Genomic DNA, 21,536 nt, shown 5'->3' with positions numbered 1-21,536 from the left:
TAAATAAAATCTTAAAAAAAAAGAGAAGCCATAAAAAAAATTACAGACTTATACAAATAAGTTAATAATATTATGTTGTCCTCCTCTTCCACAGAAAGGCAACAAATCTATACAATTGAGAAATAAGTAATTGTGATATTCTTCATTCCTATAATTAATCTAGACCTAGTTGTGTTATCCAATATGGTAGCTAATAACCACAGGGAGCTAAAAGATTAAAAATTCAGTTCTTCATTCACACTTGAAATTTATACATTTCAAGTTTTAACAGCCCAGGTGACTAGTGGCTGCTTTGCTGAACAGTAGATATGGAATACTGTCATCCTTATAAAAAGTTTGTGGGACAGCAGTAGTCTAGGACATGTATTTTTATTCTTCCTACCCACCATGTAATAATAATGGTTCAAAGTAAAAGTCACTCAACTTGAAATTGTTTGACTCATTTACTCAGTTGATCGCTGTAAAAATCATGGCTGCATAAAATTTACTCTTCACCAAATTAAGCTCAGAGGAGTTTTATAGAAGAATCCCACATAAACTACCCATTTAAACCACTGAATCATGGTCTCTCATGACTGATTCCCAATGGATCATTATTAAGCAGAGTTGAGGGGCCCTAACCGACTCCAGGGAATATCTATACTTAGGTGACCAAAATATCTTATACTAAATGGAAATCAACTGTAAGGATTAGGACTTCACTCACAATTTGATTTTCTCGTGTCAGGAGTCAATAGCTCCATAATTTGTTTTAGTCACAGTTTACTTCTGATGGGTAAATATCCACTTAACTATGTATTAAAGACACAGTATTTTTGTCTCTTTTCTCCTTCAGCTACTATTTAGAATGAAAAACATGCTGTGGGAAAAGCATTTATGTTGCGGTCTCAGATTGTAAGCTTTAAAATCTTTGGCTGTCAAGACACAATGCAAAGTCTGTATTTAATACATGAACTGCTTCCTTCTCCCCACCTGTACCTCTTCCCCAAGTTCAGTTTTCTCATTAAATAAGACTAGCACTTTCATGACAGGCCAGGTCCCAAGGACAGATAATGTTACTATTCCAGCACTCTCTGCGGGTGTTGTAGTTTCAGGCTCCCAGATTCTTCTCTATATATCCAATACCTGAAATGATCTTTGTTTCAAAGTCCTAGTGTTAGTGATTATATTTCTATAGAGCTGGCCACAGTCTCCACCTGGTTCTTAGTTGGTTACTGAACTGAATTTTATTTTATTGATCCCATATATCTCAAAATAACCCTTCTGATGTTTACCACTTGGAGTATATCCAAACTGGTGTTTGAACTCAGGCCTCAGTAGTAGCTGGCTTTGAGTTCCTTTCCTTTGGTCCCATGCTTTTGGCTTGGACACAGAAATCATTAAGTAGAGCTACAAAGTGAAAATACAATTGCTGAGATCCTAAAAAGCTAACTTCTGTGCAACAATACACCAAATAACGCAGGCTTGAAAGTACTATTAGAACTGAGAAAAATTATAATGGCTTTTTGCTTAGGTTAGACCAATTACACCATGACTTCTAAGACCGTAAAGAAAAAAAATCTAAAATAAGACAAGAAAAGTGGAGTGGTACCCCGCTCACAATAAAGTGTGAATGGAGGGCAATGCATTATAGGGCAATTCTAGCAAATAAGGCAGCTGAGCCACAGAGTGAAACTTGGAAGACTCTGACAAAGAAGGATCAGTGAAAACATTCTCTTTAGGACTAGAATAATCATATTTATGCACTGAAAACATCTCTGGCAACAGTCATTTGCATTTGAGGTAAGAACAAAGGCATAATACTCAAAGAATATTTCTGATGTAAAAAGGAATGAATAGTGTGTGGAAAGGGATGTTCCACACTTTCCCCCACTCATGCCTCTAAGTGCTATTCCTGCCTCACCGCTTTTGATTCCTTCCCAATGAAACCACTGAGAAAAGAGAAAACTAATGGCAATAGTGAACAGATAAAACTTTCCAATGAAGACCTTAATAAATAACTTTAAAATGGGCATTTTTAAACTTTAGTCATTATTGTAGTATATGGCAAACATGGATTTGTTGGCTTCTTTTTCCATGAACCATCAAAAGTCTTGAAAGCTTCAGAGGTGGTCTTCTGGAAGTTCAAAGTATTATATTTATTGAAGAATGAATTTCACTATTAACCTTACCTGTTTCATATTCTGTTGGCTACTCTACCAATATAAATTTAGTCTTCATAGATTAAAAAAATACTTTTGCATAGCAGCACGTCTGTCCATTATTGTGAAGTTTGCTTTCAAGGGAATTTGATGTTCCATCGTGAGTTAAATTATCTGCTCCCAAAGTAACTTCATTTGCAAAATGTCAGTAAAGTTCCTATTCTCTGTTAAAATTCGAGCCACTCTGTCATATAAATACAGTTAGATGGTGAAATCTCACCACCTTCATGGCAGTCATCAAAAACCTTTAAAAAAGATAAAAGTTTACAATCAAATGAGAGTTTTAAAATTATTACATTATAAGTCTTAAATGTCACCTCTAACTAAAATTTCTGTTAAAAGTATCCAAGATCCAACCATTTTTTAAAGCAGTATTAAAAATAAAATTTTAAGGGCACCTGCATGGCTCAGTTGGTTGTGTCTGCCTTTGGCTCAGGTCATGATCCCAGGGTCCTGGGATCAAGCTCCATGTCAGGTTCCCTGCTCAGCAGGGAGTCTGCTTCTCCCTCTCCCCACTGCTTGTTCTCTCTCTTTCCCTCTCTCAAATAAAAAAAACAAAATCTTTAAAAAAATACATTTCAAAATAAAAGTTTCAGGGGCACCTGGGTGGCTCAGTGGGTTAAGCCTCTGCCTTCGGCTCAGGTCATGATCTCAGGGTCCTGGGATCAAGTCCCGCATCGGGCTCTCTGCTCAGCGGAGAACCTGCTTCCTCCTCTATCTCTCTCTCTGCCTGCCTCTCTGCCTACTTGTGATCTCTCTCTGTGAAATAAATAAATAAAGTCTTTAAAAAAAAAAAAAAGTTTCAAAGAGACTAGGGCTGTGTTTAAGAACATGCTGTAATAGACCTGCTGTGTGATTATAAAGTTCGTGAATATGAGGCCTTTCGCTGTAGCACTAAGATGATCTGAGCATCTGCCCACTGGGCCAAAGGCTATCAGCAGGTAACTGGAAAGCAGACCTATATATATGTTTCACTAACCAAATGTTTCATGTTAGCTATATTCGTTTTTGTGAAGAATTCCCACATATGCTCGCTGTTTTTTCTGGGACTTAAAACCAGCATACAAAGAACTTAGGCATATAGACAAGGGCTGGTTTAATGAAATAAAACTGACACCGGCAGCCCCCGAATATAAACACCCCGAGGGCAGAAGGAGCGCCTGCAGCATGCAGCCAGCATGCACATGCCACGTGGGACCAGATGAATGAAGAGTAGTGGGGTGTGCTGCGGGGGAAAGAACATGTCTGGGTTCCCATCCTGGGTGTTACTTCAAAGCTGTAGCTCCTACACCTTCGTTATCTTCATGCTTATGCAGAAATAATACCACTAGCTCCAAGGGACAGAACTAGGATTAAATGAGACCGACCATGAAAATCTTCAAGGATATGCCTGGACTATAGTGGGTTCTCAGCAAATCTCGTTTTCCTCCCTACTTTGGTTAAATGATCAGCCCTCATTAAAAACTGTCCATTTCAGGGCCAAGGGCAGAAAACACAAATTTCTCTAACTTGGTTATTCTAAAAAAGAACGTAAAGCAATGACTTGTTCATCAAGGGCCCGTCGTCAAGGTTACATGGAGGTTTGAGCTGCTGTTGGGCAACCCTGACAGTCAGAAAACTGGGGTGTGCTTGCTGTTAAGTTAGGTGGCATTTGCACCTGCTGGCAGTCAGGTATGATGTGAAGCCACTTTAACTCACCGGGCAGAGTCCACACGGTGCCCGGACCAAACCCGTGGGCGGGATGATTGGATTGACTGCTCTGTACAGTTTCATGTGTCCGTCTACACTGCCAACTGTGCCTTCTTTTGCAGCAATGATAGTCATCTCCACTTTCCCATCATAAATGAGTGTATTTAAGATCGTTTCAATGTCCTCCATGGACAACTCTACCTGAAAAGGAAATGCATTAGGAAGAACATAAAAAGCACAAGAAGACAACCTTTTGGAGAGTCTTTAAACAGTAAAAGGTCCTCAATGCCTTGGTGAAATGGGGAAGCATTATGCTGGTGAGTCATTAAAAGCATGGGTTGAAGAGCCCAGGTTAGCACAAACCACTGAAATGCTAGGGACAGAACTCCTAACTCATGTCGAATTTGACACTCTTATTTTTCCACCCTCTTCAGTAAAATTTAGAACTCTTCTAAAGTAACAGTTTTGGGGCAAGAATATGATGGAGATTTACAAAACGGTTGAACAGAAAGTTACTTTAAATATCAAACAGTCCAAATTCCTTCTTTTTTATAAATGAGAGATCTGGGGTCTGGGAAATGAAAATGACTTGTCCAAATGGTCACTTCAGTTTCTTCTCTGATTATGAAAAGCACCCGGCACTGTGTCTTTATGTACAGGTCTTCAAAAGCATATGCTGACAACACCACTCACATCTTACACGGGGAACACGATACCAATTAAATGACAGCTGATGGGATGGCTGATGTTTGGCTTCTACATTGAAAGGTCCCTGAGAAAGTCAAGACCTTGTCAACAGACTATTGCATTTTGGTAGTACAACGCATTGCCAGGCCTGTACTCTACTGCTTGTATCCCAAGCTGAGTACATACAGAGCCCACAGTGCCTGATGGCATGATAGTCATCTTAGTCTAAATGGCTTAGGACAGTGCTTTCTCAAAGTGGGTTCTGCAGAATGTTCACCCTGAAAAAAGGGTCTTGGTCAAATACGTTTAGAATACTTTGTAAACTATATCCCTATGATGAAGAGTAACCTTTAAAAAAGTAAGATGAGGGATGCCTGGGTGGCTCAGTTGGTTAAGCTGCTGCCTTTGGCTCAGGTCACGATCCCAGGGTCCTGGGATCGAGTCCTGAATTGGGCTCCTTTCTCAGCGGGGAGCCTACTTCTCTCTCTTCCACTGCCTGTCACTCTGCCTGCTTGTGTGTTCTCTTTCTCTGACAAATAAATAAATAAATAAAATCTTAAAAAAAAAATTTAAACATAAGATGAAAATAAAAACTGTGCTCTCACCTTACTGATCCCCAGTTCACAGATGTACTTCCACACTTCATGTGATGAGGCAAATGAACTATTTCTTTGTATCATTGGATTCTGTTTGCTTTCTCGTGCTGTTTCTGCCTACAAGGGTAGAACCATAAATCTCAGCAAGAACACTAGTATTTTATGAATACAATTATTTAGTGTGATATCAATAGCAGAATATATTAAGAAAAAATTACCAATTTGAATATTTTCAAGTCCTATAAAATATGATATACAAGATTGTTCATTCATTCTTTGTGAAGCAACTTTTAAAAAAAGACCTGCAGTGATGTTTCCTGAATTATGGCTCACCTTGGTTTGTAGGAATTTAAAACACTGTTGGTTAAGCACCTCTACAAATTCTGATTCAAAATCCTGATCACTGTACCAGGCTCCACCAGTCACAGATCGGTCCGGTTGCAGGTTATAGAGCATGTATACTTTCTTTTTTGAGGCCTAGGGAAAAAATGTACAGCAGATGTGGTTATAAGATAACCAAGTCTTCCAGGGGTGCCTGATTAAGCGTCTGACTCTTGGTCTCAGCTCAAGTCATGATCTCAGGGGTCATGAGATCGAGCCCCCGGCTTGTGCCCATGCACACTCTATAAATCAATCAATCAATCTTGGTGGGGGGGGGGGGAAGATAATCAAGTCTTCCAAAACTGAGATTTAAAAAAACCCTTGGGGTGCCTAGTGGTTAACCTAGTTGGTTAAGCGCCTGCTTTCGGATCAGGTTTTGATACTGGGGTCCTGGGATCGAGCCCTGCATCGGGATCCCTGCTCCGTAGGGAGCCTGCCTCTCCTCCTCCTTCTGCTGCTCCCCCTGTCAACTAAATAAATAAGACCTTTAAAAAATAAAATAATTTTAAAAGCCCTCAACACTTTTTTTTTTTTTTTTGGAGTCAGGGGTGAGAGAGGGAGAGAGACTTAAGCAGGTTCCACACCCAGCACAGAACTGACCCTGAGATCATGAACTGAGCTAAGATCAAGAATCGAATGCTTACCTGACTGACCACCCAGGCACCCTTCAGAATTTTATATTTTAAGCAGTTTCAGATTTATACAATTATTGTAAAGATGGTACATTTACCTTGTGCTCAGTTTCCCCTCTTAACATCTTACATTAGTAGGGTGCATTTATTACAATTAATGAACCAATATTGATGCATTATTATTAACTAAAGTCCATACTTCTTTGGGGTTTCCTTAGTTTTTGCCTAATATCCTTCTTCTGGCCCAAGAACGTATTCAGGATACCACATTACATTTACTTGTCATGTTTCCTTGGCAGATTCCCAAACTTTCCTTGCTTTTGATAACTTGCCAGTTCTGAGAATTACTGGACATCTGTTGACTGGGATTTGTCTGATGTTTTTCTCACAAGATCAGGAGAAGGACCACGGAGGAAACGTGCCCTTCTCATCACATCCTGTCAAGGGCACTCAAACTTCAAGTTATGACTGATCACCACCAATAGGACTTCTCAGTGTTGAGGTTAACCTTGATCATGTGGCTTGTTTCTCCACTGTAAACTGACTTTTTTCACCTAGCCTTTCCATGTGTGGAAGGAAATCACTATGCACAGCCCACACTTAAGGAGTCGGAGTTACTTTCTACTTCCTTGAGGGTGGAATGTCCACTTTAGATTACTTGGACGACTTCCGCACAGGAGGCTTATCTATTCTGCATCTACTCATGGGAGATCTGTTATTTATTTACTTATTTGAGAGGGAGAGAGAGAGCAAGTACAAGTGGCGGGGAGGGAGTGGGACAGTCAGACTCTGCACTGAGCCTGGAGTCCAGTGTGGGGCTTAACCTCACAACCTTCAGATCTCGACCTGAGCCAAAATCAAGAGTTGGACGCTTAACTGGCTGAGCCACCCAGGCGACCTGATCCGTCATTTATTTATTTAAACATTTATATCCGTATGGACTCATAAATATCTTTTTATACTTTGGGTTATAATCTAATACTACTTTAGTTTGAAACCTTGAGAACATGATATAAATGAAAGAAGCCCGACACAAAAGACTACACAGTGTATGATTCTGTTTATACGAAATGTCCAGAGTAGGCAAATCTCCAGGGACAGAAACTACATGTCAGTGCCTATGGGCAGGGAGGCTGGGAAGTGACTCCTAGTGGGATATTTCAGGGGTGATCAAAATGTCCTAAAATTAGAATAATGTGATAGATGCATGACTGTGAGTATACCATAAACTACCAAAATGTACATTTTAAGCATATGAATTTAACGGTATATCAATGATTTCAATAAAACTGTTATTAAAAATAAAGATGGAGGGGCGCCTGGGTGGCTCAGTGGGTTAAGCCTCTGTGTCTCTCTCGGTCAAATAAATAAATAAATAAATAAATTTTTAAAAAAGATTTTGTTTAGGAGCGTCTGGGTGGCTCAGTGGGTTAAAGCCTCTGCCTTTGGCTCAGGTCATGGTCTCAGGGTCCTGGGATCGAGCCCCACATTGGGCTCTCTGCTTAGCAAGGAGCCTGCTTCCTCCTCTCTCTCTGCCTGCCTCTCTGCCTACTTGTGATCTCTGTGTCAAATAAATAAATAAAATCTTTAAAAATAAATAAAGATGGAGAAGAAAGATTGGTAAAGTGAAGCTGGGCGATCAGTATGTGGGGACTTATATCATTTTCTCTACTTTTGTATATATTTGAAATCGTCCATTAAAAAGGCTGAAGGGAGGTAATGTTCTAAATTAGGGACTGGGGAGCCCCTGCGTGGCACAGTTGGTTAAGCGTCTGGCTACTGATTTTGGCTCAGGTCATGATCTCAGGGTTGTGAGATCGAGTCCCGTGTCAGGCTCCATGCTCAGCTCCAGGTCTGTTGGAGATTCTCTCTCTTCTTACCCCATTCCCCTCCCTGTGATCGTGCACACGCGCTCTCTCTAATAATAAATAAAATCTTTACAGTAAATAAATAAATAAGGGAGTAAGCTAAAAATAAAATCTCGGATGAACATCAAATTCTTTTTTTTAATTATTTTTAAGAGTTTTTATTTATTTATTTGACAAACAGATCACACGTAGGCAGAGAGGCAGGCAGAGAAAGACAGGAGGAAGCAGGCTCCCCACTAAGCAGAGAGGCTGATGTGGAGCTCTATCCCAGGACCCTGGGATCATGACCTGAGCCGAAGGCAGAGGCTTTAACCCACTGAGCCACCCCGGCACCCTGAACATCAAATTCTTATTTGCTGAAATCCTCATTCAATCAAACTTAAGAGGAATCTCGGCTTTTCTGCTGCTGGGTCAGTGAGGTCAGCAGCTGGTGTCCCTGTGGAGTAGAAACCCCTGCAGGAGATCATGGGAGGGGAGCAGGGTGGTGTGGGAGAGGAGGAGAAACGCCATATCCTGGAACGGACCCTCTACCAGGACAGAGATCTTCCTCTGACTTGTTCACTAACGTAGCCCAAGCACGCACAAAAGTGCCTGGCACAGAGCAAACATACAATAGGTATTTGTTGAATGAGTGATCTAATAGCTAAAATGAAGTAAATTATCTCACATGCTGAAAATCCAGGAAAAATGTTTATGATTCAAAAACTCCTTATTGAAGAGTATAGTAGTTTTAGCTTTTCAAGTTGGTGAGACACAAGGAATTAATTAGGTGGTGATAAATCTAAGCAACGTCTCCAAACCAATCCAATATGAGCTAAATTTTTAAAAATCTTTTCGACTGGTAGTTTTAAATCATGACATAGCTTGAAGAACAATAAGATCTCGAAACATATTCAGAGCAAAACATATACAATGAATACTTCGGGGAAGGAAAGAGAAAACTACTCACTGCCACAGACTTAACAGCTTTGATAAGCTTTTTACTTTCCAAATTCTTTAGAATTTTGTTAATTTCTGTTAATGGCAAGTTACTTTTGTACCGGATATCTCTGCTCCATATTCCTGTAAGAAAATAAAGTAAAATGAGTTCAACACCACAGGATTTGTGTTTATAGTCCTATTGCTTACATCACAGGACAAAACTAGCAAAATATGTATATATGTATACATTCCTAGGGCATAGCTATTGGAAAAACAGAAGTAAGAATCTCAGATAACAACAAAAGTATGCAAAACGTAAGTTATGTGCTCTATCTGCTAACCAGAAAGTTCTTGGGACTCCTAGTGTGACACCTTTTTAAAAACGTGTGAAAAAGATACTTTTCAATGGAAGAAAAATCTTAAATGTTATTGCATTAACTTACATTGTCTCTTCCATCCCCTTCCACACCCCAACTTTTGTTTTCTATTATTTTTACTTTAGATTGTATTTAGATTATAACTTAAATTTGAGCCAAGGTCAGGTGCCACTGTCAATGGAGAGCAAAAAAACTCTTTATGTAAGCATCTGTGTGCATGTATACCCATTATTTATATCCTATATTTAGGAGATGAAAAAATGGAAGACTGCAGTTCTTATAGCCACCGAAAGTCCTGTGCAAGAAGCTAGGATTTCTGTTTCAAAGAAGGGTTGTATGTGGAATTTTTTATTAAACATATTTCCTATCTTCTTTCCAGCACAGAGGCATAATGAGATAGGAAGAATTAAAAAAACAAAACAAGGGACGCCTGGGTGGCTCAGTTGGTTAAGCAGCTGCCTTCGGCTCAGGTCATGATCCCAGCGTCCTGGGATCAAGTCCCACATCGGGCTCCTTGTTCTGTGGGGAGCCTGCTTCTCCCTCTGCCTCTGCTTGCCACTCTGTCTGCCTGTGCTCGCTCTCTCTCTTTCTGACAAATAAATAAATAAAATCTTAAAAAAAAAACCAAAAAACCATAGAGATGGGGGGTGCCTGGGTAGCTTAGTCTGTTAAGTGTCTGCCTTTGGCTCAGGTTGTGGTACTGGGGTTCTGGGATCCAGCCCCACATGGGGCTCCCTGCTCAGTGGGGAGTCTGCTTCTTCCTCTCCCCGCTTGTTCTCTCTCCCTCATTCAAGTAAATAAATACTTAAAAAAAAAGAGAGAATGGCTTTTGTCATGTCTATTTTTAAAATATTAAACTCCTAATAATATAAGAATGATATGATTTCAAATTATATCATTGCTGATACATTGTTGAAACTAATATCAGGGACTCAGATAGATCCTAAGTTGTAGTAATAGCTATTAGGTATAGTTCTGTAAGAAGGATAGAGAAAACGGAACAGTTGCTGAGGGATCTCTATCGGGACACTGCGACAGTGCACTGGACATCCCTCTGGTTTTGGCAAAAACCACAGAGAGAGATGGTATTATCCACAATTTACAGGTAAGATGAAGATGAAGAAATGAAGGCCTCCAAAGTTTAGAAGTGAGAATTGAAAAACAAAAACAAAAACAAAAAAACCCTTAAGTTTTAACTGGTTTATTTTCTATCGACAGTACATTCCCATGGTTCAGAATTTATAACTTTCTTTCCATCCTGGCCCACAGCCACCTAGCTCCTGCCTCCCTACTAATAGGAATGGCATCACACCTGGGTGTCCTTCAAACATATGCATGTTACATATTTCTATTTCCTCTTCTTTTAACATACATGGCAACATTCTCTATATGTCGATCTGCACCCTGGCAAGCCAGAGCTCAGTCCCTATTTCTGGTCCTAAAGACAATGTTTTTTTCTGTTTCTTCCTTCACATGCTTACCTTTATTCACATGCTTACCTTTATTTCCTGCATCTTCTATGATTTGATATACTAGTTTTTCTTGGTTATCTGATCCTTTCATTTTACTGCAGGGGAATAAAGTAGAATTAAAAAGGCAAAGAGATACAGGATAATCTAATAATCTACATGACTATTTTAATGAATTAGCAGACAAGGTCATCACATTGACTTATTTACCAAAATAAGGGCTTACCTTAAAAAGAATGATACAGGGCTGTATGTACCAGAATGAAAAGATGTCCAAGATATAGTAAGTGAAAAAAACAAGTTGCAAAACAGTATGGATAGCATGATCCCATTTAAAAAAAAAAAAAAAAAAAAAAAAAAAAAAAAAAAAAATTATATATATAGTATATAAATATATAATCATTTCTATATATTTATATATATTCCTAGAAAAAAGGACATATACCAAATTATTAAGAGCAGTTATCTCTGAGAAATGGAACTCATGATAAGAGGCAGGGATGGTATGCAGGACAAGTTTTCATTATGCAATTCTATATTGACATTTCTCCCCCAAATACATATTTACATTTGTAATAATAGACATTTCTTAAAATAAAAAAATTGGGGCTTACCCAGCATTCTGAGAATCCTTTATTCTATACAGTAGTCCCGTATTGCTCCTTAAGAGATCCAACTGACCCTAAAGTTTGTTTGTTGTTTTTTTTTTTATAGAAAATAACAATGAATTATTCTGGAGATATTTCAAATCAATCACAAATGTTAATGTATTCTTTAAAATTATACACAAACCAAAATATCCTATCCAGCACAGTTATTTGTTAGTTCCTCACTTGAGACTTAAGTTTTTGCCTACATATCACATGTAATATATTTTCGAAAACTTAGCTCTTTAGTTCATCACTTTCCAAAATATAAATACCTAACAGTTTCCTATATGCTATATTCTGGCTTGGTTATAGGACCAATGCATAACGAATTCTGAAAAGCAGCTTTAGAATAATAAATAAAAATCCATATTCAAATTCAAATAAATTCACTAAGTATAAACATAAAAATAAAAATATAATTTATATAAACAAAAAGTTCAAATAAAGACTAACATGCATAAATATTCTATAACATGATAACTCAATAAAATCTGCAATGTTAACAGTGACATCTACTGATTTGTGTGATTTCTACTGTATTACATGACAGGCAGAAAGGTCAAGTAATGAATAAAAGATGCAATGGCTTCAGTTTTATATAAAAAATCAAGGTGTGGGGCGCCTGGGTGGCTCAGTGGGTTGGGCCTCTGCCTTCGGCTCAGGTCGTGGTCTCAGGGTCCTGGGATCTGGGATCGGGCCCCGCATCAGGCTCTCTGCTCGGCGGGGAGCCTGCTTCCCCTCTCTCTCTCTGCCTGGCTCTCTGCTACTTGTGATCTCTGTCAAATAAATAAATGAAATCTTAAAAAAAAAAAAAAAATCAAGGAGTGCCTGGGTGGCTCAGTCGTTAAGCTTCTGCCTTCGGCTCAGGTCATGATCCCAGGGTCTTGGGTTTGAGCTCTGCATCACATGTTCCTTGCTCCCTCTCCCTCTCCCACTCCCCCTACTTGTGTTCCCTCTCTCACTGTGTCCCTCTCTCAAATAAATAAAATCTTTGAAAAACAAAAACAAATCAAAAGGAAAGCAAAGCCTGTCTGATGTGCTTTTGAAATTACTTGGGTCTTTGGGCCTGAACTCAGGAGCACTCAGATGGCTGTACCACTGGGCTTCTGGCAGTGTGGGGAATCCATGACTGAGAGGCCCCATTCCTGTGAGTTAAGACTGGGACGGCACATGACTTGCAAACAGGTTTATATATGGATGAACAGTAATAACTTCCTCCCTGGATCCCACTAAGCAAAACTGAACCACAAAGTTCCATTTGAAGGTAGTTTATTATTTATTTATTTATTTATAAAAATATTTTATTTATTTATGTGACACAGATCACAAGTAGGCAGAGAGGCAGAGAGAGAGGAGGAAGCAGGCTCCCCGCAGGGCAGAGAGCCCGATGTGGGGCTTGATCCCAGGACCTTGGGATCATGACCTGAGCCAAAGGCAGAGGCTTTAACCCACTAAGCCACCCAGGCACCCCTACTATTTATTTTTTTTAAAGATTTTATTTATTTGACAGAGAGAGCACAAGGAGGCAGAGTTGCAGGGAGTGGAAGAAGCAGACTCCCCGCTGAGCAGAGAGCCCAATGTGGGGCTCGATCTCAGGACCCTGGGATCATGATCTGAGCCAAAAGCAGACACTTAAGTGACTGAGCCACCCAGTGCCCCTTGAGGTTAATTCAGCCTATGAATGTTTGCTCAACGCCTGTACTATGATATATATTTGGGGGGACCAACATGAATTCTAAAAGAGAATTGCACAGCTGATTTCAACTATCTGGTCAGCATTAACATAAAGGTAAGTAAAGGGTGGGATGGGCACTCAGAGTAGCAGCTTTGGCCCAAACTGGGGAGTTCAGGAAGACTTTCTGGGAAACAGGAAGCAGAGCTGAGTCTTGAAGGATAATGAGGAGTCAGTCTGTGAAGAAATGGAACCTGAGGCATGAGGTGACAGGGAACCAAAAACAATCTGTTCCTCTGAAACCTAACTTTTGAGGCAGAGTGGCGGCAGATGGGGCAGGTGAGGAAGGTAGTGGCTCAGTCTGGTAAAGCCAGGAGTTTGGACTTGAACCTCTAGTGCTGAGAGGATTCTGCGACTTGGCCAGATCTGTGTTTGAGACGATCAGGTAGGCTTCTCTAAGGCAGATGAAGCCAGAAGAGCCGGTTAGAATACAGCATAATAGTCCAGGAAAAAGCCAAGACGTGAACACATGCAGGAGTAGTAGGAAGGGAAATGAGGGGGCAAATCTGAGAGCTCTTTAAGAGCTACAATCAGCAACACTTTGTGATTCACTAATACTTATTCCCTTAAAATTCATCATAGTTCCACCATTGTTTATATCCTCTAGACAACAGGACTGGCAGTAGATGGGGCTGCAGAGGTGGAGAAAGAAAGGGGGAGGTGTGGAGGATGATTTTCAGACAGAAAGCAAAAGGCTGAAAGAGTAGTCGCGGGACAAAAGCAGTTTCCATTGGCACTACCTCCAGCATCCCTTCCACTATCCCTCCTGGAGCCAAGCCCTTCACCGAGGTGAACTAATTAGAAATCACCAACAGTACTAACAAAGAGGTCAGCAATCTGGCCCACTGCTTGTTTTTATAAAGTGCTACTGGAATGCAGCACGCGCATTGGTTTATGTATGCATGGTCCATGGCTACTTTTTTGCAGAGTTGAATACTTGTGACAGAAACCACGTGGCCTGCAAAGCCTAAATACATACTATCTGGCACTTTACAGAAAGTCAAGTTCTCCAGCCATTGAGCTAGAGGGTTGAAGGGAGTAGTTTAACAGAAATTTCATGGGTCCTCAAATTTCTATGAGGTCTTAGTGTGGAAATCTTTTAACCAAATTCTACTACGACCAAACTGAAATGCTTTCACGATAGGGGAACTTTGATGTAGGGGAAATGGAAGGACAAATAGGTAGACTTAGAGGATGGGGTCCCACAAGGTAGGTGTTTCTAGACAGTGGAGGAGAATGACATTAAGGACCCAGGACAAAAGAAGAGGTAAAAGCAGGTAGAAGGGCTTCATTGAAAGACCACATTGTAGTGTTATTTGACTCATTCCTGCCTCCTGAAATGTTCAGAGTGAAATTGTGAAGAATGAAACCCTAATGAACTGGCTCAGTGATAGTTGGTAGAAGACACATTTCATAGGGAATGGCCCAACACTGGCAGCAGGAAGCAAACAGAAGGTGAGAGCAGACTAGTCCTGTGTGCCCTGTGTACATGATGACAATTAGGTTAACAAATACAATGGTTAAAGCAAAATACATTTATTTCATTCATTTTTTAAAATATTTATTTCAGAAAGAGAGAGAGAAAGTGAGCACATAGGGGAGGGGGGAAGAGGGAGAGGGACAGAGAAAATCTCAGGAAGACTCTTCACTGAGCACACAGCCCACGTGGGTCTTGATCCCACAACCCAGAGATCATGACCTGAGGGGAAACCAACAGTTAGATGCTTAACTGACTGTACCACACAGGTGCCCCTCATTCATCTTGTAAAATGATGTGTAATTATTTCTTCTCTCCTCAGTTCAGGCAGTCTGAGCTGTTTTTTGGCTTGGAATCTTAAGACACTTTTGAATGGTTTCACAACTACATACATGGAAATAATGACAATCACAGCACATAAATGATTATATGAACTAGTTGAATTTGCCTTACCATGGACAGGAGTCTATTGATGGCCACGGCCCGCTGCTGGGCTTCTATATGAGGCATTTCATTCTGAATTACTTGGTCTGTGATTCCATGGGGAAACTGGTGACATAATTCTATAATCCTAGGAACAAAGGCAATAATATTATTCATGTTTTTACCTGTTTCAAGGCGGGGAGGAATACAAGCAGAACAGTTTGAAATTGTGTCTTTACTCAAATTTGGCAGATAATCTGTTTTTTTGTTTGTTTGGTTTTTTAGTGTGGTGGTGGGGGTAAAGAGGGAAGGGTGGAGGGAGAGGGAGAGAATCATGCCTGGCTCCATCTCACAACCCTGAGATCATGATCTGAGCTGAAATCAAGAGTTGGATGCTTAACCTACTGAGATACCCAGTAAAGTGCCCCACGCTAAAATCAGATAATCTGGGTTTCTACGATGGTTCTGAACCAAAGCATGTTAGAAAGTGAGCAAGATAAAGTACATATTTACATTATACTATTATTTAAGAGGAGTGTTTCTTTTCCTAATACAAACTTAAAATTAGAACAAAAGTCAAATGAAAACACAGAAAAAAATTAAAGCTGAAGCTTCAATATTCTCAGATGGAACAAGTATGACAAAATTAACATTCAGTGTGTTGGGCAGCCATAAGTCTGCAAGGAGTCAAATCAGACACCTCTGGTAGGAAGGCAAAATTTGTTAGGACAAGTCACCATAACTGGGGCTTGCTTTTGGAATTATCTCTACCAAACAAAAATAAATCCAAATATCCACCTTGTCATAGGATCATCATACGTGTTTTCATAAGTTTGAGAAAGTTAAGGTCTTTTAAAACCTTAAAAGATAACCTAAAAGTGATAACCTAAAAATAGCAGTGCACGGAGAGCGAATTTAAAATTAGGAGAGGCTTTAGGTGACCTAAAAATCTTGACTTAAGTACTGCACGGAACTACTTGGCTTAATGTTTCTTCAAAAGCACAAACTGCACCTTAACTTCGCCCAAATGTTCTGTCGTGGGAGTTCCCTTAGCGACAAGAGCGATCCTGGATCAAAATATGTAGCTACAAGCACTACGGGAAAAACGCCGTGTCCTCTCTGGGGCACGTGGGTGGCTCAGTCGTTAAGCCTCCGCCTTTGGCTCAGGTCATGGTCCCGGGGTCCTGGGATCAAGTCCCCGCATCAGGCTCCCTGTTGGGCAGGAAGCCTGCTTCTCCCTCTCCCACTCCCCCTGCTTGTGTACCCTCTCTTGCTGTGTCTCTCTCTGTCAAAGAAATAAATAAAATCTTAAACAAACAAACAAACAAAAAAACGTCGTGTCCTCTCTGGGCATAGATCACCTTAATGCAGGAGGGAAGCACATCATCACAACTTTCCAAACAGTACCCGGACAAGGGGAGATAAAGAAAGTTACAAACTGTCAAACTCGCTCAAAACTTCTTAAGAAGTCTGCGTTCCAGGCATAGGAGAGGGGTTCCAAATCCCCAATCCCCTTCCTGCGCGTGCCGGTATCTACCGAGGGTCCCGGGATTAGGGGTCCGGCTGCCCAAACGACCGGTCGCCTGCGGAGAGGCTCCAGAGCCGGGAAGCGAGACTCACTCACTGGTTTTACCTGTTTTCTATTTCGACCGGATCCGCGTCGGGCGGCTGCACCTTCACTTTCACCTCAGCCATGACTCCCCAGTTCCCGGCCCCTCGGTGGGAGACGCTCCGGGTAGCCACACAGGCAGTTGGGGAACCGAGGAACCGGGCAATAAGGGGGAAACGGCGCCGGGCTTGGGCAAGGGGCCTTCTTCGTCGTGTTGCAGCCGGTCCTTACTTGTTCTGTCGGCTTGAGGTGGCCAAGGCGTGCCTGACCCGCCTCACTTGCCCGCGCCGTTACATCTTGTTTTTCTGAATGTTAATACCTGTCAGACGAACGAGCCTGGTTCCCTCTGTGAGTTAGGACGCCACCTCCGAGCACTTTCCAATGTCAGTGAAGGCATATTCTCAGAGGCCTGCAGTGAAGGCTTAGGAAAGGCGCTCGAGGCAGGTACCAGCCTCTGGGCCTAGCGGCAGGGGCGGAGCTGGTTGCTAGGAAGTCCGTGTCTGCCAATCACCTGCTCGGCTCTCGTGGGCGGGCCCCGATTCGCAGCGTCTGTGGAAACCCAGGAGGCGGCCTTGGAGGGCAGGAGGAGGTGAGAGGTGGGCTTCCTGACTGGGGACCGTGGCGGTACCTCGGGGCCCCAATCCAGGTCCCGGTGGCTAGAGGAGGAGGGGAGAGGCGGAGAAGGGACTCCCTCACTCCAGCTGAAAGGAAGCGGGCGCGCTTATTTGCCCCCGATGGACAGGGACAGGGACCGGAAGGGGTTCCGGATCCGGGCGGCGAGGGGGCGGTATTGATGGAAAGAGTTGAGGGGTTAGGGGTGCCATTGATCCCAGACTGCCATGTGGACCTAGCATGTCGGTCTACGTCTTGATCCTCTTCGCTTGGGGCCCACTGGCCGCCCTAGCCTCCCAAAGGTACCTCCTTAATTGCAGCGGGTATGACTTCCCGATTTTTTTTGGATTAATTTTTCAGCTACTTTAATTTTTTTATATATGTAGAGTTTATTTATTTATTTGACAGACAGAGATTACAAGTAGTCAGAGAGGCGGGCAGAGAGAGGGTGAAGCAGGCTCCCTGCCGCAGAGAGCCCGATATGATCCCTGGCTCGATTCCAGGACCTTGAGATCATGACCTGAGCCGAAGGCAGAGGCTTAACCCGCTGAGCCACCCAGGCGCCCCTCGGCTATTTTAATTTTAACTGCCTCTTACTTAAATGGAAAAATGAGAAACAGCACCTCCTTCTCCCCTCCCTCCCGCTTCCCAGAGTCCAGCCATCCTTCCGTAGAGGCTATTACTCTAAAATCAGTATCTACAATTTAAATTCTTAGCCTCTGATCTGGAACTATCCAACCAGGCATTAAAGTCACTTCTTAAATTTAGTTATCCGACTTTAGGGAATGTAGTCTGGGACAAAATTCAAACCAGAAGCTGTTCAGAGCAACATTATTTTTTAAAGATTTTATTTATTTATTTGACTGAGAGAGAGAGAGAGAGACAGAAAGAAGGGGAATACAAGAAGGGGGAGTGGGAGAGGGAAAAGCAGGCCTTCCGCTGAGCAGGGAGCCTGAGGCAGGGCTCCATCCCAGGATCTGGGATCATGATTTGAGCCCAAGGCAGATGCTTAATGACTGAGCCAACCAGGCACTCCCAGAGCAGCATTTAGAATTGAACAGACCAAAACTAAAAAGAAACTAGTAATAGTCTAAATGCCCAACCACAAAATGATAAATAAGATTATGTAAGTATGTGGAAAATTGTAAATAAAAGAGTGAGGATGCAAGAAGTGCACTATAAAAATAGGATGAACATATAGATTATAACTGAGTGAAAATTATGAATCCATAACCACTGAAATTTGAAAAAGGGACACAGAAATGTAAATGGTTGTTGTATTAAGGTGAGGGTTGTTTCCCCCGCCATATCCTTTATACATTAAGAATTATACTCCATCCCACCGAAAAAGATCAGTAAGGCCTCCCTACTTGTACTTGATTGTTTATAAATACAAGAGATGGAGTGGGAGTCTTTTTGTTTGTTGCTCACTGTTTATATCTGTGCCAACTTTCTTTCAGCTGAAGCCTGGTACTCTGCCATCCTTCTAAAATTTCTTTGCAGCTTTCAAATGCAAGAACCACTTGGCAACAACAGCAGGGCCTTGGACCTAGAGCTTTCCCAAGGGAGTTGGCTCTAAATGAATATTTCATGCCACATACAGAGTTACTTCTGTTCCTCTTGGGTGATGACTTACCCTGAAGTCAAGAGAGGTGGCATGTTGACAAAAGGCAAGAAAGGGTGATAATGATTTAGGGGAAGCTCAGATCAAATCAGTAGTGATGGTCTCTGTTCTGATAGATAGTAGTCTCCCCTTATCTGCAGTTTTGCTTTCCATGGTTACTCTTACCTGCAGTCAACTGGGGCCTAGAAGCAGATGATCCTCTTTCCGATGGCAGAAGGTCACTGGTAGCCTAATGTCACATCACAGTGTCTAGGTCATTCACCTCACTTCATCTCATCACGGAAGCATTTTATCATCTCACATCATCACAAGAAGGGTGAGTACAGTACAATATTTTGAGAGAGACCGCATTCACAAAACTTTAATTACAGTATGCTATTTTAATTGTTCTATTTTATTATTGTTGTTATCTCTTACTGTGCCTAATTTATAAACTAAACTTTACCGTAGGTGTATATGTATAGGAAAAAACAGTATATATAGGGTCTGGTAATATCTGTCGTTTCAAGCCTCCATTGGGGGTCTTGAACATTTCCCCTATGGACAAGGGGGAGGGGACTGTTGTATTCATCTAATTTGTTCATTTAAAATAATTTTATTTCCCCATCCCATTCTTTCATTCTGTTTTCTCAGAAGTGAGGTAAGTATTTAGATAATCAAAATCCCACATAAGCCCTCAACAGCAGAAATGCAGCTGAAACAATAATTATTTGAATTAAAAATTAAATAATGTTCTTGATGACATTCTCTTTAGTTTTTTACTGGTTTTGCTGTATTTAAACCACGTACTTCTCTTTAACTTTTGTGTTCAAAAAGATGCCCATTGGAATTTATTTTCCTTTCCTTTTTTTAATGTAAGGAGGGAAGATGACTGCAGGCTCAGTGTGTGTCCCTCAGATCATACCATTGCGAGTGCCTCCCCCCGGAAGAGCCAACCATGAAATTGATAACAATACACTTTTGGAAATGAAATCTGGTAAGAGTCAAATGTACCTGAAAGCATGTAAAATAACTGCCATGCTCTTTAGGTTCCTTGGGTTGTTAATTTTTCACTTTGCATGCTTTCTGCAATTAGGGCCTTGGGAATTTTGTAAAGGTTCCGAAATTTGAAACAGTGTGGTACTTGGTGGTTTATAGAGTGGTATATTTTTAGATGAAAGCAGTTGGCTTTGACCAACTTTTCATTTGTATTAGTAGATAATTGCATCAATGCCTTGATTCACATTAGCCAAGGTAAGATGTCCCGGTTCTTGCCGGGACTTTCCCAGGATTCTCATCATTTTGCTGGGATAGTAATCTGACCTACTAACACAGGCTTTCCAGTCAGACGTACTGGGGATTAAATCCTGCTTTGGACAACTTCTAATGATACATTACTTAGCCTTTCTGAGTCTCAGTTTTCTCATTGTTAGTGAGAATAATGTCTGCCGTTTGGAGCCACTGTGAGGATTAAACGAGTTGACACGTTATGTGAGGTACGCAGCGTCTGGCACATAGTAATGCCAAAATAAATCTTAACTATTATTACAGAAAGAAAGCGGTGAATATATTTCCTGGTAATAACAGGAATTTATATATACATATATACACGTATATACATATATGCACACACACATATACACACATATATATCTACATATATACACACATATGTATATAATTAACATAAGGAGAAGAGAAAGCTTTTTTTAAAAGATTTTATTTATTTATTTGACAGACAGAGATCACAAGTAGGCAGAGAGGCAGGCAGAGAGAGAAGAAGGGAAGTAGGCTCCCCGATGAGCAGAGAGTCCAGTGCAGGGCTCGATCCCAGGACCCTCGGATCATGACCTGATCCAAAGACAAAGGCTTTAACCCACTGAGCCACCCAGGTGCCCCGAGAAAGCTTTTTTTTTTTCTTAATCTCTGTGCCCTGCGTGGGGATTAAACTCATGACCCTGAGATTAAGAGTCGCATGTTCTACTGACTGATCCAGCTGGGTGCCTCAGGAAAGTTTTATAGATAAAACATATGAACAAATACTTGTTTAAAAAGGCTTTGAGGGACGCCTGGGTGGCTCAGTTGGTTAAGCAGCTGCCTTCGGCTCAGGTCATGATCCCAGCGTCCTGGGATCGAGTCCCGCATCGGGCTCCTTGCTCAGCGGGGAGCCTGCTTCTCCCTCTGCCTCTGCCTGCCATTCTGTCTGCCTGTACTCGCTCTCTCTCCCTCTCTCTCTCTGACAAATAAATAAAATCTTTAAAAAAAATAAAATAAATAAAAAAAATAAAAAAATAAAAAGGCTTTGAAATTCCAGTTATATATTTTGATAGTTAATGTATAAAATCTATTTATCTGTATTTCTGGTGACCCCTGTGCTTCCTAGACAAATTCCAACTAAGGATATAATATACTCTATCTCCCTTTATCTTAAAAGCTAGTATTATTTTAAAAAATTCTCAAACCAGGGGTGCCTGGGTAGCTCAGCCAGTTGGGTGTCTGCTTTCGCTCAAGCCGGTCATGATCCCTGGGTCCTGGGATTGAGCCCCGAATCGGGCTCCTTGCTCGGCAGGGAGCCTGCTTTTCCCTCCCCCTCTGCCTGCAGTTCCCTT

The 21,536-nt window shown here is 41.3% G+C and overlaps 2 protein-coding genes across 4 annotated transcripts in view; one reads left to right on the top strand and one right to left on the bottom strand.

Annotated features, from left to right (window-relative positions):
• Positions 1–4: 4 nt before the first annotated feature.
• Positions 5–16,901, bottom strand: LOC111141785 (RNA polymerase III subunit F). 2 transcript variants are annotated; one of them, XM_022494595.1, is made up of 10 exons: positions 16,737–16,901; positions 15,134–15,251; positions 11,436–11,503; positions 11,048–11,068; positions 10,852–10,919; positions 9,004–9,116; positions 5,507–5,650; positions 5,183–5,290; positions 3,900–4,091; positions 5–2,446 (listed from the first exon to the last, which is right to left on the bottom strand). In XM_022494595.1, the coding sequence occupies exons 1-10, from the start codon at positions 16,796–16,798 to the stop codon at positions 2,369–2,371; spliced, it is 972 nt and encodes a 323-aa protein (XP_022350303.1). In that variant the 5' UTR covers positions 16,799–16,901; the 3' UTR covers positions 5–2,368. The 2 variants fall into 2 exon arrangements, with proteins under 2 accessions (XP_022350303.1, XP_022350304.1); XM_022494596.1 differs by lacking the exon at positions 11,048–11,068 and having other exon boundaries at positions 16,737–16,854.
• A 597-nt stretch (positions 16,902–17,498) lies between these two features.
• LOC111141483 (double zinc ribbon and ankyrin repeat domains 1) overlaps positions 17,499–21,536 on the top strand; it is a 62,915-nt gene continuing 58,877 nt past the window's right edge. Inside the window, exons 1-2 of one of the 2 annotated variants that reach the window (XM_022494069.1) lie at positions 17,499–17,626; positions 19,808–19,924. In XM_022494069.1, coding sequence (XP_022349777.1) covers positions 19,816–19,924 — 109 coding nt within the window. In that variant the 5' untranslated portion in view covers positions 17,499–17,626; positions 19,808–19,815. Of the gene's footprint in view, positions 17,627–19,807; positions 19,925–21,536 lie in introns of those variants that run through there. The other variant, XM_022494070.1, reaches the window with a different exon arrangement.

The sequence above is a fragment of the Enhydra lutris genome, unplaced genomic scaffold, assembly GCF_002288905.1.
Source record: "Enhydra lutris kenyoni isolate GAN:26980312 unplaced genomic scaffold, ASM228890v2 scaffoldscaffold6, whole genome shotgun sequence".
NCBI lineage: Eukaryota > Metazoa > Chordata > Mammalia > Carnivora > Mustelidae > Enhydra > Enhydra lutris.
The sequence above is the reverse complement of the archived record's forward strand: the minus strand, read 5'-3'. Positions and strand labels throughout refer to the sequence as shown.

Excerpts from the sequence above, each read along its gene's own strand:
- LOC111141785 (XM_022494595.1), bottom strand. The coding sequence starts at position 16,798 with ATGGCTGAGGTGAAAGTGAAGGTGCAGCCGCCCGACGCGGATCCGGTC. Across the intron at positions 11,069-11,435 it reads AAGGATTCTCAGAATGCTGG|CCCTGTATCATTCTTTTTAA; the intron begins GTAAGCCCCAAT and ends TGGTACATACAG. Across the intron at positions 2,447-3,899 it reads CACCGTGTGGACTCTGCCCG|GTTTTTGATGACTGCCATGA; the intron begins GTGAGTTAAAGT and ends TCTTTTTTAAAG.